General features: G+C 33.7%; 2 protein-coding genes and 1 long non-coding RNA gene across 3 annotated transcripts; 1 reads left to right on the forward strand and 2 right to left on the reverse strand.

Annotated features, from left to right (window-relative positions):
- The first annotated feature begins 5,298 nt into the window (after positions 1-5,298).
- Positions 5,299-6,010, forward strand: LOC109119857 (uncharacterized). Its single transcript, XR_002027404.3, has 2 exons — positions 5,299-5,576; positions 5,658-6,010. It is a non-coding gene; the product is annotated as an uncharacterized lncRNA (long non-coding RNA).
- Positions 6,011-17,137: 11,127 nt separating this feature from the next.
- LOC138340817 (uncharacterized) lies at positions 17,138-17,560 on the reverse strand. The gene has a single exon (XM_069293024.1). It carries the CDS (start codon positions 17,558-17,560, stop codon positions 17,138-17,140), a length of 423 nt encoding a protein of 140 aa, XP_069149125.1.
- Positions 17,561-18,190: 630 nt separating this feature from the next.
- On the reverse strand, positions 18,191-18,619 carry LOC138340822 (uncharacterized). Its single transcript, XM_069293026.1, has one exon. The coding sequence runs from the start codon at positions 18,617-18,619 to the stop codon at positions 18,191-18,193; it is 429 nt and encodes a 142-aa protein (XP_069149127.1).
- Between the last annotated feature and the right edge of the window lie 2,796 nt (positions 18,620-21,415).

The raw sequence follows: 21,415 nt of genomic DNA on the forward strand, positions 1-21,415 counted from the left end.
TTCTAATCACATTAATATCTCAGATTTGTATTACCTGTCACATTTCAATTTCCTTTTCATTTTAAATTTTTTTATGTCAAATTAAATCATGTCATTTAAATTGATACGCACAAGAAAAAAAGGAACCTGCATAATTAATTGCCCCCACCCACCCTACTAACCCATTCCATATTACATTTCTGTAAAATTTAATTTAAGAAGAAATCCTCTCCCCTACCTCAGTTCCCTTTTTCACACCGGAGTGATGATCACTTCAAAATAATACAAATTTGTGTTCAACTAAAAAAGGATAACGTGTGCTCAAAAGGGTGATATTTATAGTATCAGTAATAATTGTAGTTCTTGATAAGCATAAAATTTGCCTCCTTGTTCTATTTAGAAAAACAAATCTTTATCATTTTGGGTGTTGTTAATATAGTGAAATAGAAGCCCTATCTTCCTCTTTGTACTTGTTTTTGGGGTAGATGTTGGTTTTCTTGAAATTTTGGAATGTTGAAACAACAACATTTTCCTTTTTTTTGGGTGATTTTTAGGGTTTTGTTTTAGTGCATTACAATTTCTTTGAGTCGAAAGACTATAGAAAATCAAATCTAAAACCCCACAAACAATGTTAGAAGTATAAAGTTGTGTACATGCTATCCTTTCTAGACCTCATCAAATTTACTTTCTGTCTGGCTAGTAGAAATTTCTTGTCTGCTATGGAATTAGTCTAAGTTAGACCAAGATGTATATATGTTGGACATGATCCTTCCTCACCTATGAAGATGAAACTCGATAAGCATCACCCAATTTGGGATTCGCGAGTTGTTGTTTATTCGAAGTTATGTTATGTGTTGAATTACATTAGGCGAGGTTGAAACATTGAGTGGAAACTTACATTTTGTCTGGTTAGTAGAGATTTCTTGCTTATTAAGGGATTAGTCCAAGTTAGAACGAGAGATTGTCGATCTAACTTAGACTAATCTCTTAGCAAACGAGAAATTTCTACTTAACTTACAAAAAGTAAGTTTCCATTAAATACTTCGAGCTTGCCCAAGAGAATTAAACACACAGCATAACTTCAAAATAAACATCAACTCATGAATCCAAAATTGGGTGATGCTTCTCGAGTTACATGTTCACATATGAGTAAGAATCAAGTCCAACATATATAATTCTCAGTCTAACTTGGACTAATTCCTTTGCAGACAAGAAATTTCTACTAGCCAGACATAAACTAAGGTTTCACTTAATGTGTGTAGCTCACCGAAGGAAATTTAAAACACAACATAACTTTGAAATAAACATCAACTTAAGAATACCAAATTGGGTGATGCTTCTTCGAGTTTCGTCTTACAAATAAGGAAGGAGCATGTGCATCATATCTCGGTCTAACTGGGAGTAATTCCTTAATAATAAAGAAATTCTTAAAAGTAAGTTTCCATTCACCTTCTTCCAATAGTACATCATAAAACGTAATTTTCCTCATGTGAATAAATGTTATATCCGAGAAGCTTGCAGGAATCACCTAAACAACCTCATGGGGCACAAGTTTGAAATTATCCCCATCACAAAGGTTACATACTGATTCTCCTTGTAGCACAAATGTTTGGTGTCATATATCCTAAAAAAGGTTAATTGAAATAGGAGTATTAGTTGTACCATAGTTAAATTTATTATCCAACATTTTTACTAAAATTACATACAAATATATTTTATAAATACTACCAAATGACTCCTGTAGTGTTGAAGAAAGTCTCAAGTGTTATCTATTGATTTATAATGTTGCGATAAACACATGTCATGCACATAGTGTTTTGATGGAAGCACTTAGTACTATAAATTTCTAGTACAATAAGTATATTATAACTAATTTAGACTTCTCTCAAATTCTATACAAGGAATACTCTGTATGTGTTTGATTTAACCTAAGCCAAAATTTTATATCAAGAGTTGCATATTAAAGAAGTCAATGCTGATGTCATCTACAAATTACGAGACCTTTCTTTTATTGTTAGAGTTGTGACATGTTTGTTTGTTTTTCGTGTAGCGTATACTCTGATCTTACCAATTATCTACAGATGAACAAAGAATAATTTTATAACCTTCTCCTAATTGACCTTGCCATTCATTTATTTGAAGACATTCTAAATAGGTTTTCCTTTTCAAAATGTTGTAAGAACTAGTAACTTTCTAAGGATTAGCAATATACTTGCCATAGAATTAGCCAGGAAAAATTTGATCAGACGGTCTGGGAAACAGTAGAGGACTTGACATCATCTACCATTGGATTTATTCCCATTCTTGATTGTTTCCTCAGGTTTAATATAAAAATGATGTTGAAAGTAATGTTATTAGAAGACTAATGTCAAGGGTAACTTTCAATGTTATTCCAATATGAAACCTGAAGAAACAATCGAGAATGGAAATAAATCCAATGGTAGAGAATGTCAAGTCCTCTAATGTTTGCCACACCTTTTGATCAAATTTCACCTCTGAAATTCTACAGCAAGTATGTTGTCAATCCAAAGAAAGTGTACTAGTTATTACAACATCTCAGAAAGAAAACTTATTTAGAATGTCATCATTTAAATGAATGGGAAGGTTGCTTAGTTGATCAGGAGAAGGTAAACTTCATCTAGAGGCATGATCATCTTTAGAAAATAAACAAGAATATCATTAGTAAGGTCCGAGTATACGCTTCACGAATAACACACAAATATTCTTTACCTTATTGAATTAGCATGTCACAACTCTAACAATAAAACAAAAGCTGCTTAATTTGTAACTCTTGATGTAAAATTCTCTGGATTAGGTTAAATCAAACACATAGAAAGTATTTTTGTACATAATTTTAATAGAACATACAAGTGTAAATTAGTGATGTTATACTTATTGTACAAGAAAATTATAGCATTGAGTGCGTACATCAAAACACTATATGAATGACATGTGTTTATCGTAACATTACAAATTAATAGACAAAACTTATCAGTTTCTTCAACACTAAAGGAGTCATTTAGTAGTACATATAAAAATAGTATGTGTATTAAATTTGGGATAATGTACAAGTACCCCTTCAACCTATGCCCGAAATCTCATAAACACACTTATACTATACTAAGGTCCTATTATCCCCCCGAACATATTTTATTAATATTATTCTATCCCTTTTCCATCTACTTGGGACTATCTTGTGGGCCCAATGTTGTTCACCTTTTTCTTAAACTAGTGACACGTAGGCCAAAAAGGGGTAGAAAATTACTTAACAAATAAGATCAGATGGGTAATATGACCTAAGTATAGTATAAATGTATCTATGGAATTTCAGACATAGGTTGAGGGGGTACTTGTGCATTTTCCCATTAAATTTTAGTACAATGGTTGATAGTATATTTAACTTTTGTAAGACTAATAATATCATTAAAATGAATATTTTTGGGATATACGACCCCAAACATTTGTGCTACAAGAATCTCAAAATAAAAAATTGTGAAGTACACACTTAATTTCAATAAGTCCATATGCCTTTAATCTATGTTTTCTCAAGATACCATAATAACAATTTAATAGATATTTTGATTTTTGTTATTAGTGTAATTATTTCGAAAAACTATACTTTTCTTAATACTATAATTATTTGAAAAACTACAATTTTAAGAGGGAACAGGTTTGAAATAAGTTAATTTTGTTTCTAGGATTACTCAATGAATCAGAGTATACTATACTTCTTTTTTGAAAATAAAAACATTACTCTTGTTATTGTTTTTTTAGTTAGGGTTTTTCAAACGGTGGCACAATGCCTTTAAAGATGAGCCATATGCCTTAGGCTCCCAAATCGAAAGGCCAAATATTTTAGTAAAAAAACATTATCTTAAGATTTTGGTAGCACAATCAAAGAATGTTTTAATTTGTTTTGGAACTCATTTTTATGGATCATTTATAAATTTAACTTTCATATGGTATGCCTAAGACCACAAGATTAAAAGAATTTATGTTCGTACATACATATATATATATATATATATATACATATATATATATATATATATATATATATATATATATATATATATATTAAGATCAAAACATATAAAACTATGTTTATCAAAAAGAAAGAAATAACTTGTCTCACGTTAGAAAAAGTAATAAAAATTTATGCCTCCAACTCATTTTTGGCTTTACACCACTTATTAGATTGAGCCATCACTGAGTTTATTTATTAATTATGTTTACTAACTAATGTAAAATTTTCAATTAAGAAAGGACATATGTTAAATATAGTTTAATTTTTTTTTCTTCATATTTTTTAGTTGTCATTTGCTTTCAACATTCTCTACACAACTTCAACACCAAAAAAGGTATATTTATTACATTTCAAAATAGTTATAGGAGGTATTAGGACATGTAAAGAAAAAGTGTGTCCTTAAAATTTTGATCGTAGTTCAAAAAAGTATTTATACCTTTTAAAAAAATGATTTAATGTTTAAAAACATGACTATGCTTTTCCATACTTTTACTTTTTGGAATTCGTGGGTTCTACGACTAAATAAGAATCATTCTCTTTCTTTAAGTTAAAATTCCTAACATTATGTATCAAATCTATAAAAAAAATATTGTTGTATTTTATTAAATGCCCACTTTCAACACATATTTCTTTCTTCAATCATAATAGTGGTTGTCTAAATTCTTATGTCATAATAGAACATAAAAACATCTGTCTATAACAAGCAAATATGAGCTTAAGAATTGAAGACTTCCTGTGCACCAATAAACTTAAAACAAATAAGGGTTTTAGCTAGATTCAAACCCTACTTTTGTGGGTGATTTCTCTAGAACACGTATATCTCTACACTCATTAAGAGTGAAATGTTAATTATATCTTTTTTTTGTTAGAGATAGATATACATGTATATGCACCCACACATATGAATGTTAATAGAAAAAGAAACAATATTAAGCGGCTGATATTAGCGACGAAACCAATTTCGTCGCTATATTACAATGAATTAGCAATGAATAAGCCATTTCATTGCAAAAATTACAAACAATTTTTTGAGTTATAACATAGCAATGGAATGGCGACGGAATTATTTTTTTGTAACTAAATAATAGCGGGAAACTTTGGCACCTTAAATTTCGATACGGATTTTTCAACAAAGTAGGTGTTACAATTTAATAATATATTGCGACGGAATGAGTGACGAAAAAGTGTTTCTATAATACTAAATATATTTTTATGAAATTTTAATTATGTCGTGAAAGAAATTTTCGTCGCTAAAATTTAATGTAAATAATTATATTTATTTGTAGCAACAAATGTCATAATTCGTAGCTAATTTGTTGGTAGTTTTTTTACCGAGTCACACTCATCAGTCCATAGAAAATACAAAAAGGAAACAAAAAACTAAAATGCCTAAAAAATAGGGGTTTCTCTCAACTGCAGCAGTTGAGAGATTCTCCTGTCTATCAGGTATTGCTCCCATCCCTTCTCCTTTTAATTTCACCCCTCTCCTTCTCCTTTGGATTTTTCCCATATCCTTATCCTTTTGATTGCTCCCATCTCAAGGTGAAATTGCTCTTGTCTTAGGTGAAAGGTAAATGTCTCTTGTCTCCTTCATCCTCAAGTGAAAGGTGAGCTTCTGTCTTTGATAATTTCTCTTTTTTCATGTGTTCAGTGAGCTTCTAGTGCACAGAAGAGGAGGGTGTGGAGTTGTATTTGGTGAAAAATAACTGGGGGAATTAGATGAGATTATCAAGGAAGACCATTAGTCTTCTGGAAACATGCTGGGATACGTGACGTTAAGATATTGATGTACACATTGTTAGATTCTTGTATTTTTTTTTTATATGTTCTCATCTAACATTCTCTTTTAGTTGCTACCTTTTTTTTGAAAACAACTACTGGTTAGAAAGCCTTAAGTTTTCTTAGAACACTTAATGATAGTGTGTTCAAATAAAGAGTATGCTAATTACTTCCCTACATATGCGATGCTTATTTGGTATTACATTGCTTTTGGCAACACATAAATTTTACTATTTTATTATGCAACTTCTTTTTCCTTCCTTTTTTTCGAACATGTACTATGTTTTAGGTTGTTTGGTTTAAGAGAGAATTCATTATTTTAACTTATCAGGAAAAAGAGAAAGAATTCACTTATCAGTTTTCTCCACTTATTCCTCCTCATATTGTGCCTCGTCATCTTGTGCTTCATCATTTTTAGCCTCTTACAATATCATCGACAGTATCATTATCATATACCACATTAGTAGGGTCTAAGTATTTTTTTTCAATGGCTTGGCAAAATTTTTATTCAATCCCTCCCTAAGAAATTAGTGTTTCCAGAATTCTGTATTTCTTTCAAGCAACTTTATACGTAAGATTAACTCATCAAGATCATTATCAACCTGAAAATAATAATAATATAGCTTGTGAGGAATGACATGGATTTGCATGACATCTCAAGACAAGTAGTTACATTAATACACTTGGAATAATAGTTACCCCTTCTTTTTCCTCCTCAATTTGAGGAACCCAAAGTGGCCTGCACCTAGAGCGATTTCTTCTCCTTGCTTTCTGCACTCATTGGTAGAGTACAGTTTTGGTTCAATATATTGGTAAATCTTGTGATTCTAGTTCTTCCTTTAATAATGATACAATAATTTTACTAGAAATTTTTGGTTTCAAGGCACTCTGTTTAGGTCCTTTGATGACTTTCCTCAGTCTCTCCTCAATATGTATGTAATCATACTTGGATATTTTCCCCAAAATTTTGAGTAAGGTTTTTAAAAGCTTTTTGTGTTGCAACCTCCACTCTTCAAAATATCTTTGTTTAAAAGAATTTTCCTTGGGATTGGAATGCATAATCCCTTAGACATCAGGAATTAAAGGAGTTTTTCCCCTTCTTGGGACCTATCATTTTGTGTCACCTGTACTTAACAAACTGACCTGGATGATATGAAAAACTAAATCACGTCTTATAGTGGAAAACCAAATCTACAAATTGAAGCAGAACATCACCACAATAAACCTAAGGAGAAACAATGAATATACATACAAACAATAAGAAAAACAGCCAACCGTTAAACATGAAATTAGGGAAAGAAAGTCCATTTTTAGTACAATTATCATGCCCGCTATCTAGAAAAGCTCAAAAGTGTAAGATTATCAACTAAAAAAAGAAAAGAACAGATGTGATAGTAATGTGCACCTAGAGGGAAAAAAGATCATGTATTAGAGACTATATAATCTTCCTGTGACTATTCCACCAACCCGAAAATCATGCAAGTCTAATTTGCATAAAAGTCGTCAATTTCCTCAATAGTAAAATATAAGGAATTATAAGCTTGCTGTTATTGTTGTATCTATTGTGAAATTTTGTCCTGTTTCATAATTTGAGACTTTTCGATGCAATAAACTATTCTATTGATGCTATTCTAGTGTCGTTTTAGAGAGAAACTACTGCTAGTATTTTGGTGTAATTCAATTGTAGTTTTGGGGCTTTTCTCGTGCAATTTTAGTGTTGTTATGGTATGATTCTAGGGTTGTTTTACTATGACTCTAGTGCAGATGTTTTGGGTGCAACTCTAATCCTATTTTTATGAGAATTTTTTGTTATTGTTTCATTGTAATATAACCTCGATTTAGTACTATGAAGTATGATACATAATTTAAGCTTGATGTATCATATTAAAGGTACCTTACGCGAGCTAGCTTCCAAAGTCAATCCTCATCATCTATTGAAGGTACATAAGGCTATGAATCTCTCCCCACATAGAGTATGATGAATATATGTATAGGTCGATCACTTATGAACATAGCGAGTATTGGTATGGGGTGTTGGGGAGTGGGATTTCCTTGATAGTTAGCTGTCATTGTCTGTGGGTTACACTTCCCAATTAGAATATAATGATTGACCATTTTAGTGTAGCGAAGATTCCAAACCCTATTCTTTCATAATGATAATACTCTGGAGAACTACTTTTGCTGTTGTGAGTATAGTTATATGTAACCAATCCTCTGTGAGTATAATTATAGTCCATCTTGCTGTAAAAACACTGTTCTTTAATGCTTAAAAGAATGTGTGTTTTCTGCATTTTCCTTCAAAATTTGGTCTATTCCATATCTTTAATACTTTATCATTTTGTCTACATATTATAGGAAAAATATGAAAAAAGTATTAAAGGAAAAAACATTGTCTGAAACTGATATGATCAATGTGAAACATATTACCAAGCTGCCGGGCGAGAAAAGAAAACAAGAATATACGGTCATGGATCTGAAGAAAAATATTACCATGGGCAAAATATTTGTGTCTCATCATTGTTACCACCTCCATTTTCTCAAGCAACATCGACAACAAATATTGACGAATTTGTAAAGAAAATGATGCATGCACTAACTAGTCATCTTGTTCCTATTATTGTTAAGCAGGTGCAAGCATCGATTACTCCATTTGGAAAGTCATCGACTGTGGTAGCCATGGCTCCTTCTAGTAATTAGAACGTGGTTGAAACCTCTATTTCAAGTTGATGCCTCCACTTTCAGTTTTTGATAATATCATGCTTTTTGGAAACTACAAATTGCGTGTAGTAACATTTTGATAAAAATAGGTTCATGTAAGAGTACTTGATAGTTTTCTTTGGGTATTTTTAACTAAAAATATATTGTTTTGGAGTTTTCTATTAATATATTTTGAATCATCTATGAGTATTATATTATATGAATGTTTGTTAATTTTTGTGTATTTAGTAATTTTAATTTAATTTATTTAGGCACGGCATATTTAAAGTAACCAAATAAAATAAGAAGAACAACTTTTAACAACAAAACTAAATAAATATAATGACGAATCAGTTTGTCGCTAACATGTGGCGACGAAAATGTTCGTCACTATGACGTCGCTAACTTGTGACGAAATACTATTTTTCGTCATAGAATTACAAAATTAGCAACAATATTATATAAATATAATGACGAATAAGGCCATCGCTAACATATGGAGAAGGAAATGATTTGTCATTAGGACGTTCCTAAACTTTTGACTGAACTTATTTCTAGTCACTAAGAGCTTACTAACGAACATATTAGCAACAATCAATACTCTGTTGCTAATTCGTCGCTAATCATGATTAATTAAGAATTTTTATCATATTGTGATGGATTTTTTCTGTCACTAAAGACTATTTTTTTGTGGTGATCAGCCTCATATAAAAAAATAAAGTTACTTCATGAGTGAAAATCACTAGTTCAAGTTTCAGGCTCTGATACGTCATATAAACGCATAAATATTTATGCTAATAAATAATTTATATATATAAAGAAGCAAGTATTTCCTAAATATTTGATAAAGATAAAATGTTTCAAGTTAACCAAAGAGTAAATAGTTAAGTTCTTTTGTCAAAGGCTATAAGGGAGCTAAGTATTTCCTATAAAGTTTTATAAATATATACATTTATGTTAAGAGGAATCTAATAATTCCCAAAAGAGTTTTGAACAAGAAAAGGGAACATTGATTCCAAGAGATTTTTTAAAGCTTAATGTTGAGAAAATATCTCATCCCAAAGAATGGAAATAATTTTTAAAACATGTGTTAAAATATATTTGGGGAGTATTATTGAGCATCAACATAGGGGTGAGAGTTCATATTAAATCAAGTCAACATTTAAAATATGTAGATATCATGGGTATTTAAGGGACATAACTTTTAGATGATCACGTAAGTTAAGCTAGTGAATCCACTAAGTTAATGACTTCTATGGGACGGCAAAGTAAATGACACTTCTGGTAGTGTGGGTAAGATGTTTTATCACCAGTGATGCTCATAGTGGTGGTTTTCGGTATGAAAATCTCCCACATAACTATTTTATTTTCATATACAACTAAATTTGAGTTTGTTATTGTATTTCTTTTAATGAACTAAGTTGTTTTACTTTTTTTCAATGCTTTATATGTATCACATATGTTTTAATTGACTTATATAGGAAGTGAGTTGAGTATTTATGAGCTGTGCAGAGCCAATATAATTTCATTTTATTCTTATCAAGCTTTCGTGGTTGTTAGCAAAATCAACGCTCATACTCATACATTCAATGTACTGATGCCAATTTTTCCCGCATCGTCTTAGGATGTCGACACATGTAACGAGGATCATTATCCAACTCCTCGTTGATCCAGTTTAACAACCTAAACTTAGTGGTGATCCTCCTTGTATTCAGGAGGATCCTTCTTTATTCCTTTCCAGCCTCTTCATCGTAGAATGTTGTAGGGTTTGTTACGACATTCATCATAGTAGATTTAAGGGATTTATAGACTGACAGTAATTCATGCAATTCATTCAGGTATTATTATTTCTATATATCTTATTTTGATATTTAATGCCATTTTAACCAAGAAAATTAATTTATCTTATTTATTTGAATGTTGATGTTATATCATTGAGTAAGTATTCTGTTCAGTTAATTAGATAGGTCAAGGATTCGCTCAAGGCCAACAATGGTCATTCCGTGCCGTCCATGTCTAGGATGTATGCTCGGTGCGTCGCAAACCTTGTATCATAGAACACAGTGTTCAAAAGATTATGAAGTCCTGTGTATAGAGTCCTAGACATTTGTGTCAAGAGAATCACATCTTTGAGTAGAAGGCTGCAACATTAAGGAATTTCATTACTTTGTTCATCTTCCTATTTCGTATATTAAAAAATATATCTAAAAAGTTTCCCTCTAATTCGTTCTTGCATGTGTTTTAGATCATCATTCCTCCACGAAGAGAATCTAGAGGTCGTCAAGCCATAAGAAAAGTAGAAGAACTGGAGGTACCTAATGCACCCGAAGTGTAACCTTAAAGGGAAGTTACCAATGTTTAGTTCCACGAGGGTACCCAAATGTTAAGACAAGCGGTGAATAACAAAATAAGGCAACAAAGAGGAGCTTGACTATAAAGGGCAGGCCATTCAATGAATAGGGAATTTTTGAAGATGAAACCATTAAGATTTTTCTAGTTCAACCACTAACGAGATGGAGAAATTTTTCAAATAGCTTCAGAAGGTGTTTGAGGTGATGCATGTTGTAGATACTGAAAGACTTTAACTACTTACATATCAACTAAAGAATGTGGCTAACACTTGGTTTGATTAGTTAAATGACAGCAGATATAAGGATGCACCACATCCGAGATGGTCTTGTTTCAAAGAGGCTTTATTGGGGCGATTCTTCCCCTAAGAAATTAAGGAGGCTCTGAAATAGGACTCCTTGAGTGTTCATGAGTATGGTATGAAGTTCACTCAATTGTCTAGCTATGCTCCTTATATTTTTATAGACATGAGGAGCATATTGAGTTTGCTTTCCGCTTTCTTCGGTCGTGCATCTCGTAAAGACGGAAGAGCGCCAATGCTTATCGTGGACATGGAAATATCCGGATTTATGGTTTATGTGCAAGAAGTTGAAGAGGAAAAGTTAAAGGATAGATAAGAGTACAGGAATAAGAAAGCCAAGACAGGGAATTAGTCTAGGCAGTAGAAAGGTGACTCAAATTGGCCACAATTTCCGAACAAAAAGGGGCATGCACCATCATCATCTTAAGCAAAGGCCCCTACAAACAGAGCGTGACTACAATGGCTATATTGCACAAAACTAATGATATAGGATAGAATAGTCTAAAAGAAGCATGGAAAAAGGGGTAGTTGGGCTTGTGCATGTGCTAAGTGTGGTAGAACCCACTTAGGCAAATGTCGTGAAGGCCAAAGATTTTTCTTCAAGTGTGGTGAAGAGGGTAACTTAATGAGAGGTTTCCCGTATAATAAGCAAGGTGGTTGAATTCTGGCCAATAGAACTCAATTGTTATCAGTTGATCCTAAAGTCAGAAGTACACCTAGAGGAGCCACTTCCTGTACTGGCAGAGGGGCAAACTATTCTTATGCATTCACTAGGCTCCAAGAGCAAGAGATCTCTCGTGATGTTCTCATGGGTATGATAAAAGTATTTACTCTTGATGCTTATGCTTTTCTAGACACAGGATCAGATCAAGTTTTTGTTTTGCAACTCCTTATGTTGCAAATCATTTTGATATTCTCACTGGAAAACTTTGTGAACCTTTCTGTATTTTTAGCTAGTTTGAGAGTCTATTCTAGCGAAAAGAGTCTATCGTGATTGTCCTATTTTTTTCAATCACAAAAACACCATATTTAGTTTTAGTTATTTATTTTGGTTTTACCAATGTAGTAGCAGTGCTCATGGATCTTATGAATAGTATTCAAGCCTTACTTAGATATGTTTGTTATCATGTTCATTGATGACATACTAATATATTGAAGGAATGAAGAAGATCATGCTAGCAACAAGATAATAGTACTTCGAAAATTGAATGAAAAGGAGATATATGCCAAGTTCTCCAAGTGCGAGTTTTTACTTGAAGCGTGTGGAATTCTTGGGCCACATCATTTTCGGTGAAGGGATTAGAGTTGATACCCAAAATATTGAATTAGTTCAGAGTTTGCGTAGACCCATATCTCCAACCGATTTTATGAGTTTCTTGGATTTAGAAGGCTAATATAGAAGCATTAATGAGGGGTTTTAATCTATCTCGTCTCCCTTGATTAAGTTGACTCATAAAACCGCAGATTTTGAATGGTCAAAAGCTAAACAGAAGAGCTTTTAGCAATTGGAAAAAAGGATGACTACATCTCCAATTTTTACTTTATTAGAGGGTACTCAGGATTCTGTGTTGTAGTGTGATGTATAAAGAGTTTGTTTTTGCTGTGTGTTAATGTAAAAGTCAAGGTCAAAGCCTACGCCTCCAAATAGTCGAAAGTTCATGAGAGGAAATACCCAACCCATGACGTATAATTGGCTGGTGTGGTTTTCGCCTTTAAGATATGACATTACTATTTGTACGGCGTTCATGTTTATATATTTACTAACCATAAGATCCTAAAATATGTGTACACCTAGAAGGACCTCAATCGAAGACAAAGGAGGTGGTTAGAACTACTCAGGAATTATGACATGAGTATTCTTTACCAATTATATAAGGATAATATGGTTTTTTATTCCTTAAAATGGTTATCCATAGGGAGTACCTCCCATGTTAAGGAAGAAAAAAGGAAGTTAGCTAAAGATGTCAATAAACATTAATGTTTCGGAGTCACACTTATGGATCTCATAGAAAGAGGGATAGTGGTGACTAATGGGGATGAATCATCAATAGTGTCTAAGGTTAAATAAAAGCAAGACCAACACAACATTTTGCTTGATTTGACGGAAAATGATCATAAACAAAAAGTATTGGCTTTTGAAAAAGAAGGAGATATTGTGCTAAAGTACTAAGGTAGATTATATGCTGGTTAGACTCAAAGAGAGAATCATAGAGGAGGCTCATAGCTTAGGATACTCCATTTATCGAGTTCCACCAAAATATACCGCAATTTGAATGAGTTATATTTGTGGGAAGGCATGAAGAACGACATTGTAATGTTTGTTGCCAAGTGCCCAAATTTCTAACATGTGAAAGTATAGCACCAAAAATATAGAGAATTGGCTTAGACTACAAAACATCCAGAATGGAAGTGCGAGATGATTTTTATGGAATTTATCACAGGCTTTCCATGATCTCGCGGGTAACATGATTACACATAGGTAATTGTCAATTGAATGACAAAATCAGCCCACTTTTCACTGGTAAAGACTACCCATTCAGGTTAGGATTATGCTAATATTTACAAAAAAGAAGTGGTAAGACTTTATGGAGTCCTGGTCTCTATTATTTCATATAGAGGTGCACAATTTTTTTACTTTATACGCTTAAATTATACTTCCCTAAAGAATTATAAGCGATAGTATCAGGTGAAGAACCCAATTGTTAGGTTGGGGTCGATCCAACTAAGAAAATGGTTTAGACTTAACTTTAGCCTTTGATTACGTCTATTTAGTCAAGTCCTTTCCGAAAATAGATAATTGAAAAGGGGGTTGAGGTGAAACAAATGTGTTCAATTATTTCTATGTAAACAGGTAGCAACATTAAAACTTTGTTTTTTATCAAGTGACGAGAGAAACTAGGGGTTTAAGTGTTTCCCATAGGTTTATAACGTGGCAATCCTAGCTATAATAATTCTTTCCTAGTGTCTTACATGAAAAGTGGATAGTTATGTATCTCTAATTCCTTGGTCCAACAACTAGAGAATTTCACACCGTACCTTGGTCCGACTACATGCGTCTACTTTACTAAACCTTACATTACCTCATATTAAGCATTGTATTCAATGTATGTCTGAGTTACAACTTTACACCAATTGAACTAGCCTATTTATAGATAGTATACAATAAATATTTGTTGATAATTATTTTCCTATCAACTACCTCCTTTGTCCATCAAGTAGAAATAGGGCATGTTCTAATGCGTGCACTCGTTCAAAAGACTTCTAAACAAAATAATTATCAATACATGCAAGGACCTATTCTAGAATTCTTATATAGCTAGTTTTACCTTGTTAATCACCCATGGTTCCCATGACCCTATTTGTGGATTAAGTTGTTCATGCCTAGAAATACAGAATTCATGGTTGTTAAACAAGAATTCATGTACTTATTTTTAAATTTGAAGAAAATCCTGAAATAACACTTGAATTAACGAAACTATCTTGAGAATCGATTCCAAAAACTGGAACTAATTCCCAAAATTCCAAGTTCAACTACCTATAACAAGTGTATGAAAAAAAACAAAAAGTCTAACCCCAACTATATGGTTTTTAACCCTATTCATAATAATAAAGACCTAACTTAAAAGGAGTTCTAAATATGGAATGTTTATGAAGCAACATGTCTTCAATCCATGGCACCAGTACCAGTCCATCAATGAAACGAGGGACCGTAGACTTCCTCCATCAGTTCATACTTAGCATCTTTTTCAGCCTTCATTTTGGCATCTTCGGTTAGTGGGACTAATCTCTGATTTGAGCAACAATTTCCAATGACGGTATGTCACTCAGTCAACGGACAATCGATCCTTTTCTATCCCCACACTTAATATGAATTCCCTGGGTTGCTTCTAGATGCTTGGACCACATGTCGATTACCACCACCTATGAACCGTCATGGAACGACGGGTCGTCAATGGCTTTTTGAGTCACCTCTTCGGCACAATCTTCTACATTTCTATTTTGGATGACTTTCCTACAAAACACAGATGAATACCATTAGAGTTACTACAAAAATGCCCTAGACACACACTAAACTTAAGGAAAAATCATAAAATGTACCTTTAATCAACGATACATCAACACCCTTAAGTTAAATTCGTTGTTTGTCCTCAAGCGACGCTTATGACTCACCACAACACCTTTGTAAGAAAGTGTCCTTATTTAAGATTTCGTAATCATATGGCTATCCATCCCGATTGTTTTCATTGTTGTCATGCATGATATAACTCTAAGTATCACTCATGTTAATCAGACCATGACACAGACTCACCACGCCGATACCTCTACTCCTTTATCTCTCACAAAGGCAAAAATCTCCAATATTTCAACTAGTGCTCTCACTTCAAATAATATCCTCCTTTTTCACATGGTGATTTTAATTTTATGTTCGAGGATCATTATTCAACCCTCACTCTCTGAACAGCTTCACACCTAATTGATACTTGTCGCCATATGCTTGCCCTTATTTTCACTATATTAAGTTCACCATATTAGACTCTTAGGATCACGATAAGACTTTAATGGCATGTAACATAGGCTTAGGGTCATGTATGGTACATATGGATACATCTTAGTGAATTGTTTCCCTCCTTGACATTACGGCTAAACGTCCTACCTTTTTCATCGTCTAATATTCCCTACTCTTCATTTTATTGTATTATTTGCGTTGTTTTCTCCTTTCTTTGTTCTTATGTGCAAATGACTGTTCTTTTATTTTTATTTTTTTTCTTTAAAATTTTTAAATTTATTTAAACTTTGATTGTTACACTTCTCCGATTCCCTATTTTTTGCCTTTCACATTAATCTTTTAAACCCTACTTTTCTTCACATTATTCATAATAGGCACTCTCAACTCATGGTTTAGTGGAGTTACACAATACCCAAGGTTGGGTCAAGGCCAAGACGTGATTGGTTTCTTCATTGGGCACCCTCAACTTCTGATTTTGTCCTAAGTTGAGGTAAACATGTGCAAATCTTGAATCTCCAACACCACCCGACGGAAAACTCTTCCTTTTGCCTAACGCTTTTGCTTAGCGATTGTATATGTTTTGATTATATTTTTTTTCGTGTGAGTTCTTCAAGTGTGAAGAAATTTGGTTATGTTTTCTGTTCTTATAATTTTGATAAGCAGAGAAAAAGTGAGAAGAGTGGAGAAACGTGTGAGAGATGAGCTTGAGAGAGTAGTTTAGGATTAGGAGTTTTAGTTTGGGAATTCGTCAAACTAGGACTCCATATTAATTTAAATAAAATTTCTGATTTAATTAGCCTTGTGAATTGACCATCAATCCCTTTAAAAAAACATATTATAAACCTCAACTTAATTACATTTAATTCACCTTCCCTTGAGGTTCGAACCCGATTGGAGTGACCACTGTGAAACGGGTCATTTCGGGTTGACCCGACCCGAACCGTCCACTTAATTAAATTAAGTAATAAATTAATTAATTCCTTAGGGTAATTATGATATTATCCTTTGCCTGTAAAAGACCATTTTACACCTAGACCCTCCAAACTTAAGATTTTCCCTTTTTAAGTCCGCTAAAGAATCATCCAAGTGAATATTCATATTAGGGAGCCCTACTTGGATGGACTCAACCTTTCCTAGATCAACTAACTCCCGTTGTTAGTAGGCTTTGATGTCTCAAGGGTTCAGAGGTTCGGTTCTACGCGCATCAATTCTGTGTGAACCTGGTCTAATCATAGGCATTCAAGACAAATTAAACATTACTTAGCACATCCATTTTTAGGATTGTTATATTATCCCCCCCCCCTAGCAGCATTCGTCCCCGAATAACACTTCTTATAATATAGCATAACGCCAATCATATCATAAAATATCCACTATTCACAGTAAAGCAGTAGCAACAAAGATGGAGAGATAAGGGAACTTCGACTTAAGAGTAAGGAATCTAACCTTATAGACATAAAAGATGGGGATTGCGGGATCTCTTATGTGCGTCAGCCTCTCACGTAGCACCCTCAACAAGATGATTCCTCCACAGTACCTTTAATGTGACAATCTCTTTGTTTCTCAGTCGCTTGACCTGTCTATCTAAGATCTTAATAGGTACTTCCTCATTGGAAAAGTCTTCATCGAACCCCAATCCTTCCACTGGTAAAATTGATGTCGTATCTCCTAGGCACTTCTTTAACACGGATACATAAAATATTTGATGGACAGAAACTAGCTCTGTATGCAATGTCAACTCATAGGCCACCTTACCCACGCGTTGTAGGATCTCATATGGACCAATATACCTCGGACTCGACTTGCCCTTCATAGGTGATATCTTCAAATATACGTGGTCACCAACATCAAACTCTAAGGGACGTTTTGTGTTGTCTGCATAAGACTTTTGTCGATTATAAGCAGTAGCCAACCTGTCCATAATCACTCTGGCCTTCTCTAAGGCATTATGAATGATCTATAGACCCAAAATAGATTAATATCAAACCTCGAACCACCCAACATGAGAACTACACCTCCTACCATATAGTGCCTCGAACGGTGCCATCCCAATGCTGGAGTGATAGTTGTTATTATATTATAACTCTATCAAAGGAAGATGGTCGTCCCTACTACCTCTAAATTTAATCACACACGCTCTCAACATGTCCTCTAATGTCTAAAAAATGAGATCTTCCTTCCCATCAGTCCGAGGTTGAAAGTCAGTACTAAGCTTTACTTGCGTGCCTAAGTTCTTCGTGAAGGATCACCAGAAATGTGAAGTGAACTGAGCTCTGCTATCTGAAATTATAGAAAAAGGAATCCCAGGCCATCTCACAATCTCATCAATGTAGAGTCTCGCATAATCCTCGGGTCTTTATGTAGACTTCATATGGATAAAGTGGGCAGACGTAGTCATCCTATCCACAATAACCCATATAGAATCATATTGTCTATTAGTCCTCGGAAGATCAACCACCAAGTCCATATTAATGGCCTCTCACTTTCATGTCAAAACCTTAATCATCTGAGTAAGACAGCCTGGATTAAAATGTTGTGCCTTAAACTGTTGTCAGTTATGACACTTTGACACATATTCAACAATGTGTTTCTTCATGTCATAGATCTGTTTAAAATCATGATACATCTTGGTGGAACCTGGTTGTATGGAATATCTGGAACCATGGGCCTCTCCAACAATCTTGGTCTGCAAATCATCCACATCTGGTACACATAGCATGTGCTGGTACCTAAGTATTACGTCACGTCCCAAAGCGAAAAACTCATTCAACTTAACCAACGCCGAGTCCTTCAGCTCGATGAAAACATGATCATGATTCTTACCCTTATTGACTTCAACAACTAACAATGATACAAAAATAGGATTAAATAAAACATCCTCACTAGTAGAGTCAACTAACTGCACACCCAGTCTTGCAAGTCTATGTATATATTTCATGAACTCTTTCTTGTCATCCTCAACGTGGGTTGTACTTCCCATTCTCATCCTTCTCAAAACATAATCTACTACATTAGTCTTACCTATATGGTAGTGGACATTCATGTAATAGTCGTTCAACAGCGCCAACCACCTCCACTGACATAGATTCAACTTGTCTCACTTGTACTAGCCTATACTCATGTAGTCACTCTTTCTTTTCTTGTTCATCTTCTAGCAGAAATATACTCTCTTAGTCATTTCATTTAGTGACATTGATTTTTAGGTGTAGATGCAACTTGTCTCACTTATACTAGCCTATAGCCATGAAGTCATTCATTTCTTTACGTATTAACTTTGAATTCATTCTTAACACTTTCTTTTGGAGTATGCTTGATATTTGACTTTACATCATTCTTCACTCGTCTTACGTGATCCTCAACAATCTTAGATCCTGTGTAAACGGGAGAATTAATCCTCGTGAAGTACCATAACATGTTATCCATGGTGCTGGCAGGTGGGAACACATTATTGCTCGTCGTAGCATGATCTTGTAAAGTGGTGTTTCAGCCATCTGTACCAAGGTTGTCCTCACTTCTCATTCTGTCAACCCATTTTGGTTAACATACATCTCAAGTAGCTGGGGTATGGGGATGATCTTTGTTGGCCTCTCCAGTATCTTCTCCACTTCACGACTAACGTCCCTCCTTGTGTTCATTTTCTGAAAAAAGTAGAATTTATGCTAGATACACTCAGAAAACCAACGAATCAGACATTAGAGAAGGCACGATAAGATCAGAAGAATGGAATTTTCTTACACATCATATAGGCTCTTATTCAGGATAATGGTGCACTTAACTACCATGACATAGAAACTACATAATGTTGTTGATGTAAACTTATTATCCTTGAAATTTAATCTTGTGATGTCATATAAATTTATTCACGACCAAAATCTAGACCCTAGACGAGACTGGCGTCATTGACCTCTCAGAATTCGCAGACAAGCCTACATACATTGTAATTTCATCTATGTCAATTTTAACGGAAAAATGAACTTTTGTTACTTAGCATTAAATTATGTCAATCTACTTAAACTCATAAATGTTCACAATCACTCATATAATATTAAGATCATCATATAAAATGAATAATCAATAATTGCATTAAATATATTTTTGCCAAAACGCACCAATAAAAAGCATGAAATGAAATACTAGTGGTACATGCTCCAATAGCTAAATCCTACATCAAATCTAGAAAATAACAGTATACATCATCGAAAGCATGATGGCCTACAAAATCCGGATAAAAGCTCCACATACAGATAGCTGCAACGTCGTACTGTAAGTTTAACTTCAACCTATACCTGCACCTAAAAGTAGATATTGTATGGGATTAGTAGACACTTTTACTATGTATGGGTATATTCAAGCACACACAAGGGCATGTATGAGTAAGAATAGCTCTTTCTAAAAAATGTGATTTACGGAAAGTCAAGTCATTGGAAATGCCAGATTTGGATTAGGAAAGTCAATAGACTTGGCAAATTTTTTCTAGGAAAGTCAGTGGACTTGCGTAATTTGGATTTTGAAAAGTTATGCCATGATAGTAACATGAATCATCATACCCATCATATTGCACACAACATATAGCACAAAACATATTGCATATAACACTTAACATATTTCATATCATTCGATCATATTCCATGAGCCTTGGAATCTTGGACTTGACATTAAGACTTCCCAAAATGAGGACTCAACATATGGGACCTCAACTAAGGATCCTTCATTAGAAAACACAGATTCTGCTTCATTCATACCTACTTCATTTAATTCATTCATAAGCTAATGTAAACCCCAGCTATACCTAGGATGTAGTTTAAGACATTCATCGGGTTCGTTGTGTAATGTCCAAGAATGTTCTAGTGCCATTACTTAAGTCTTGCTCACCTCATGATTCTCCTACCCTAACATCGTTGGTATCATTCATTTAATTGTGTGCATCATTTCAGGCTGGCCTCATTCATTTATTGGTAACTTTAACTTTAACAAAATAGATCATGTGAGCATCATGAAATTCAGTGTCTGCCCCACACCGAAAAGAGGTGGAATCACCGGCCAAAGTGACCCAAAACAAGATAGCAGATATAGGGAATTGAACTGTGCTAGATCTCTAAGTTTGCAGTATAGGTTAAAAGACTAGGAGATATAAGAATACCCATACCCGGCATGCTGGACACTCTTATCTCATGAGATTTACGTGAAACCCGCCCTTCCCAAAAGAAGGCATCACCACTTATAGCTAGCATGTCGGTGCTCAGTATAAAGTTCCATTTCATTGAACTCATACGTCTTGAAAGATGACATCTAGAATGAGGACTTCATATCTCAATAGATGATTTCTCATGTCATCATTAGTATCATGTATACATTAATATCAATACATTCATTAGAGTATTAATTGAGACTTGTCTTTTTATTAACTTTACACTCTCATAGGTGAGTACATTTTGGTAACATTTACTTAGGCTCATTTTAGATTGGTCTCATATTTAACATTAACCTATTATAATGTTGTCACCACATTCATTAGCTTTAGCACATTTGCTCTTCATAATTACACACCCTTTTTTTTCGTGAATGTTAATTTCATCATATGCCAATGAACTTGGCCATTTAGTGTGTTCCACAATAGGAGTTCATCATTTCGTTACATACATCTTAGATTCACTTACTTTTGAACGTATGCTAGACATATGAGTCTATACATACAAGCCATGAGGATTCATTCATAGTTCGATTAAGTAATTTATATCTTCCTAAGATTTTTTGATACAAGAGTTATGCATCTTAA

This window comes from Solanum lycopersicum, chromosome 1 (genome assembly GCF_036512215.1).
Source record: "Solanum lycopersicum chromosome 1, SLM_r2.1".
In the NCBI taxonomy this organism is placed as follows: Eukaryota; Viridiplantae; Streptophyta; class Magnoliopsida; order Solanales; family Solanaceae; genus Solanum; species Solanum lycopersicum.

Bases quoted from the DNA above. Each gene is read 5' to 3' on its own strand.
- LOC138340817 (XM_069293024.1), bottom strand. From the start codon at position 17,560: ATGGACAGGTTGGCTACTGCTTATAATCGACAAAAGTCTTATGCAGAC.
- LOC138340822 (XM_069293026.1), bottom strand. From the start codon at position 18,619: ATGGGAAGTACAACCCACGTTGAGGATGACAAGAAAGAGTTCATGAAA.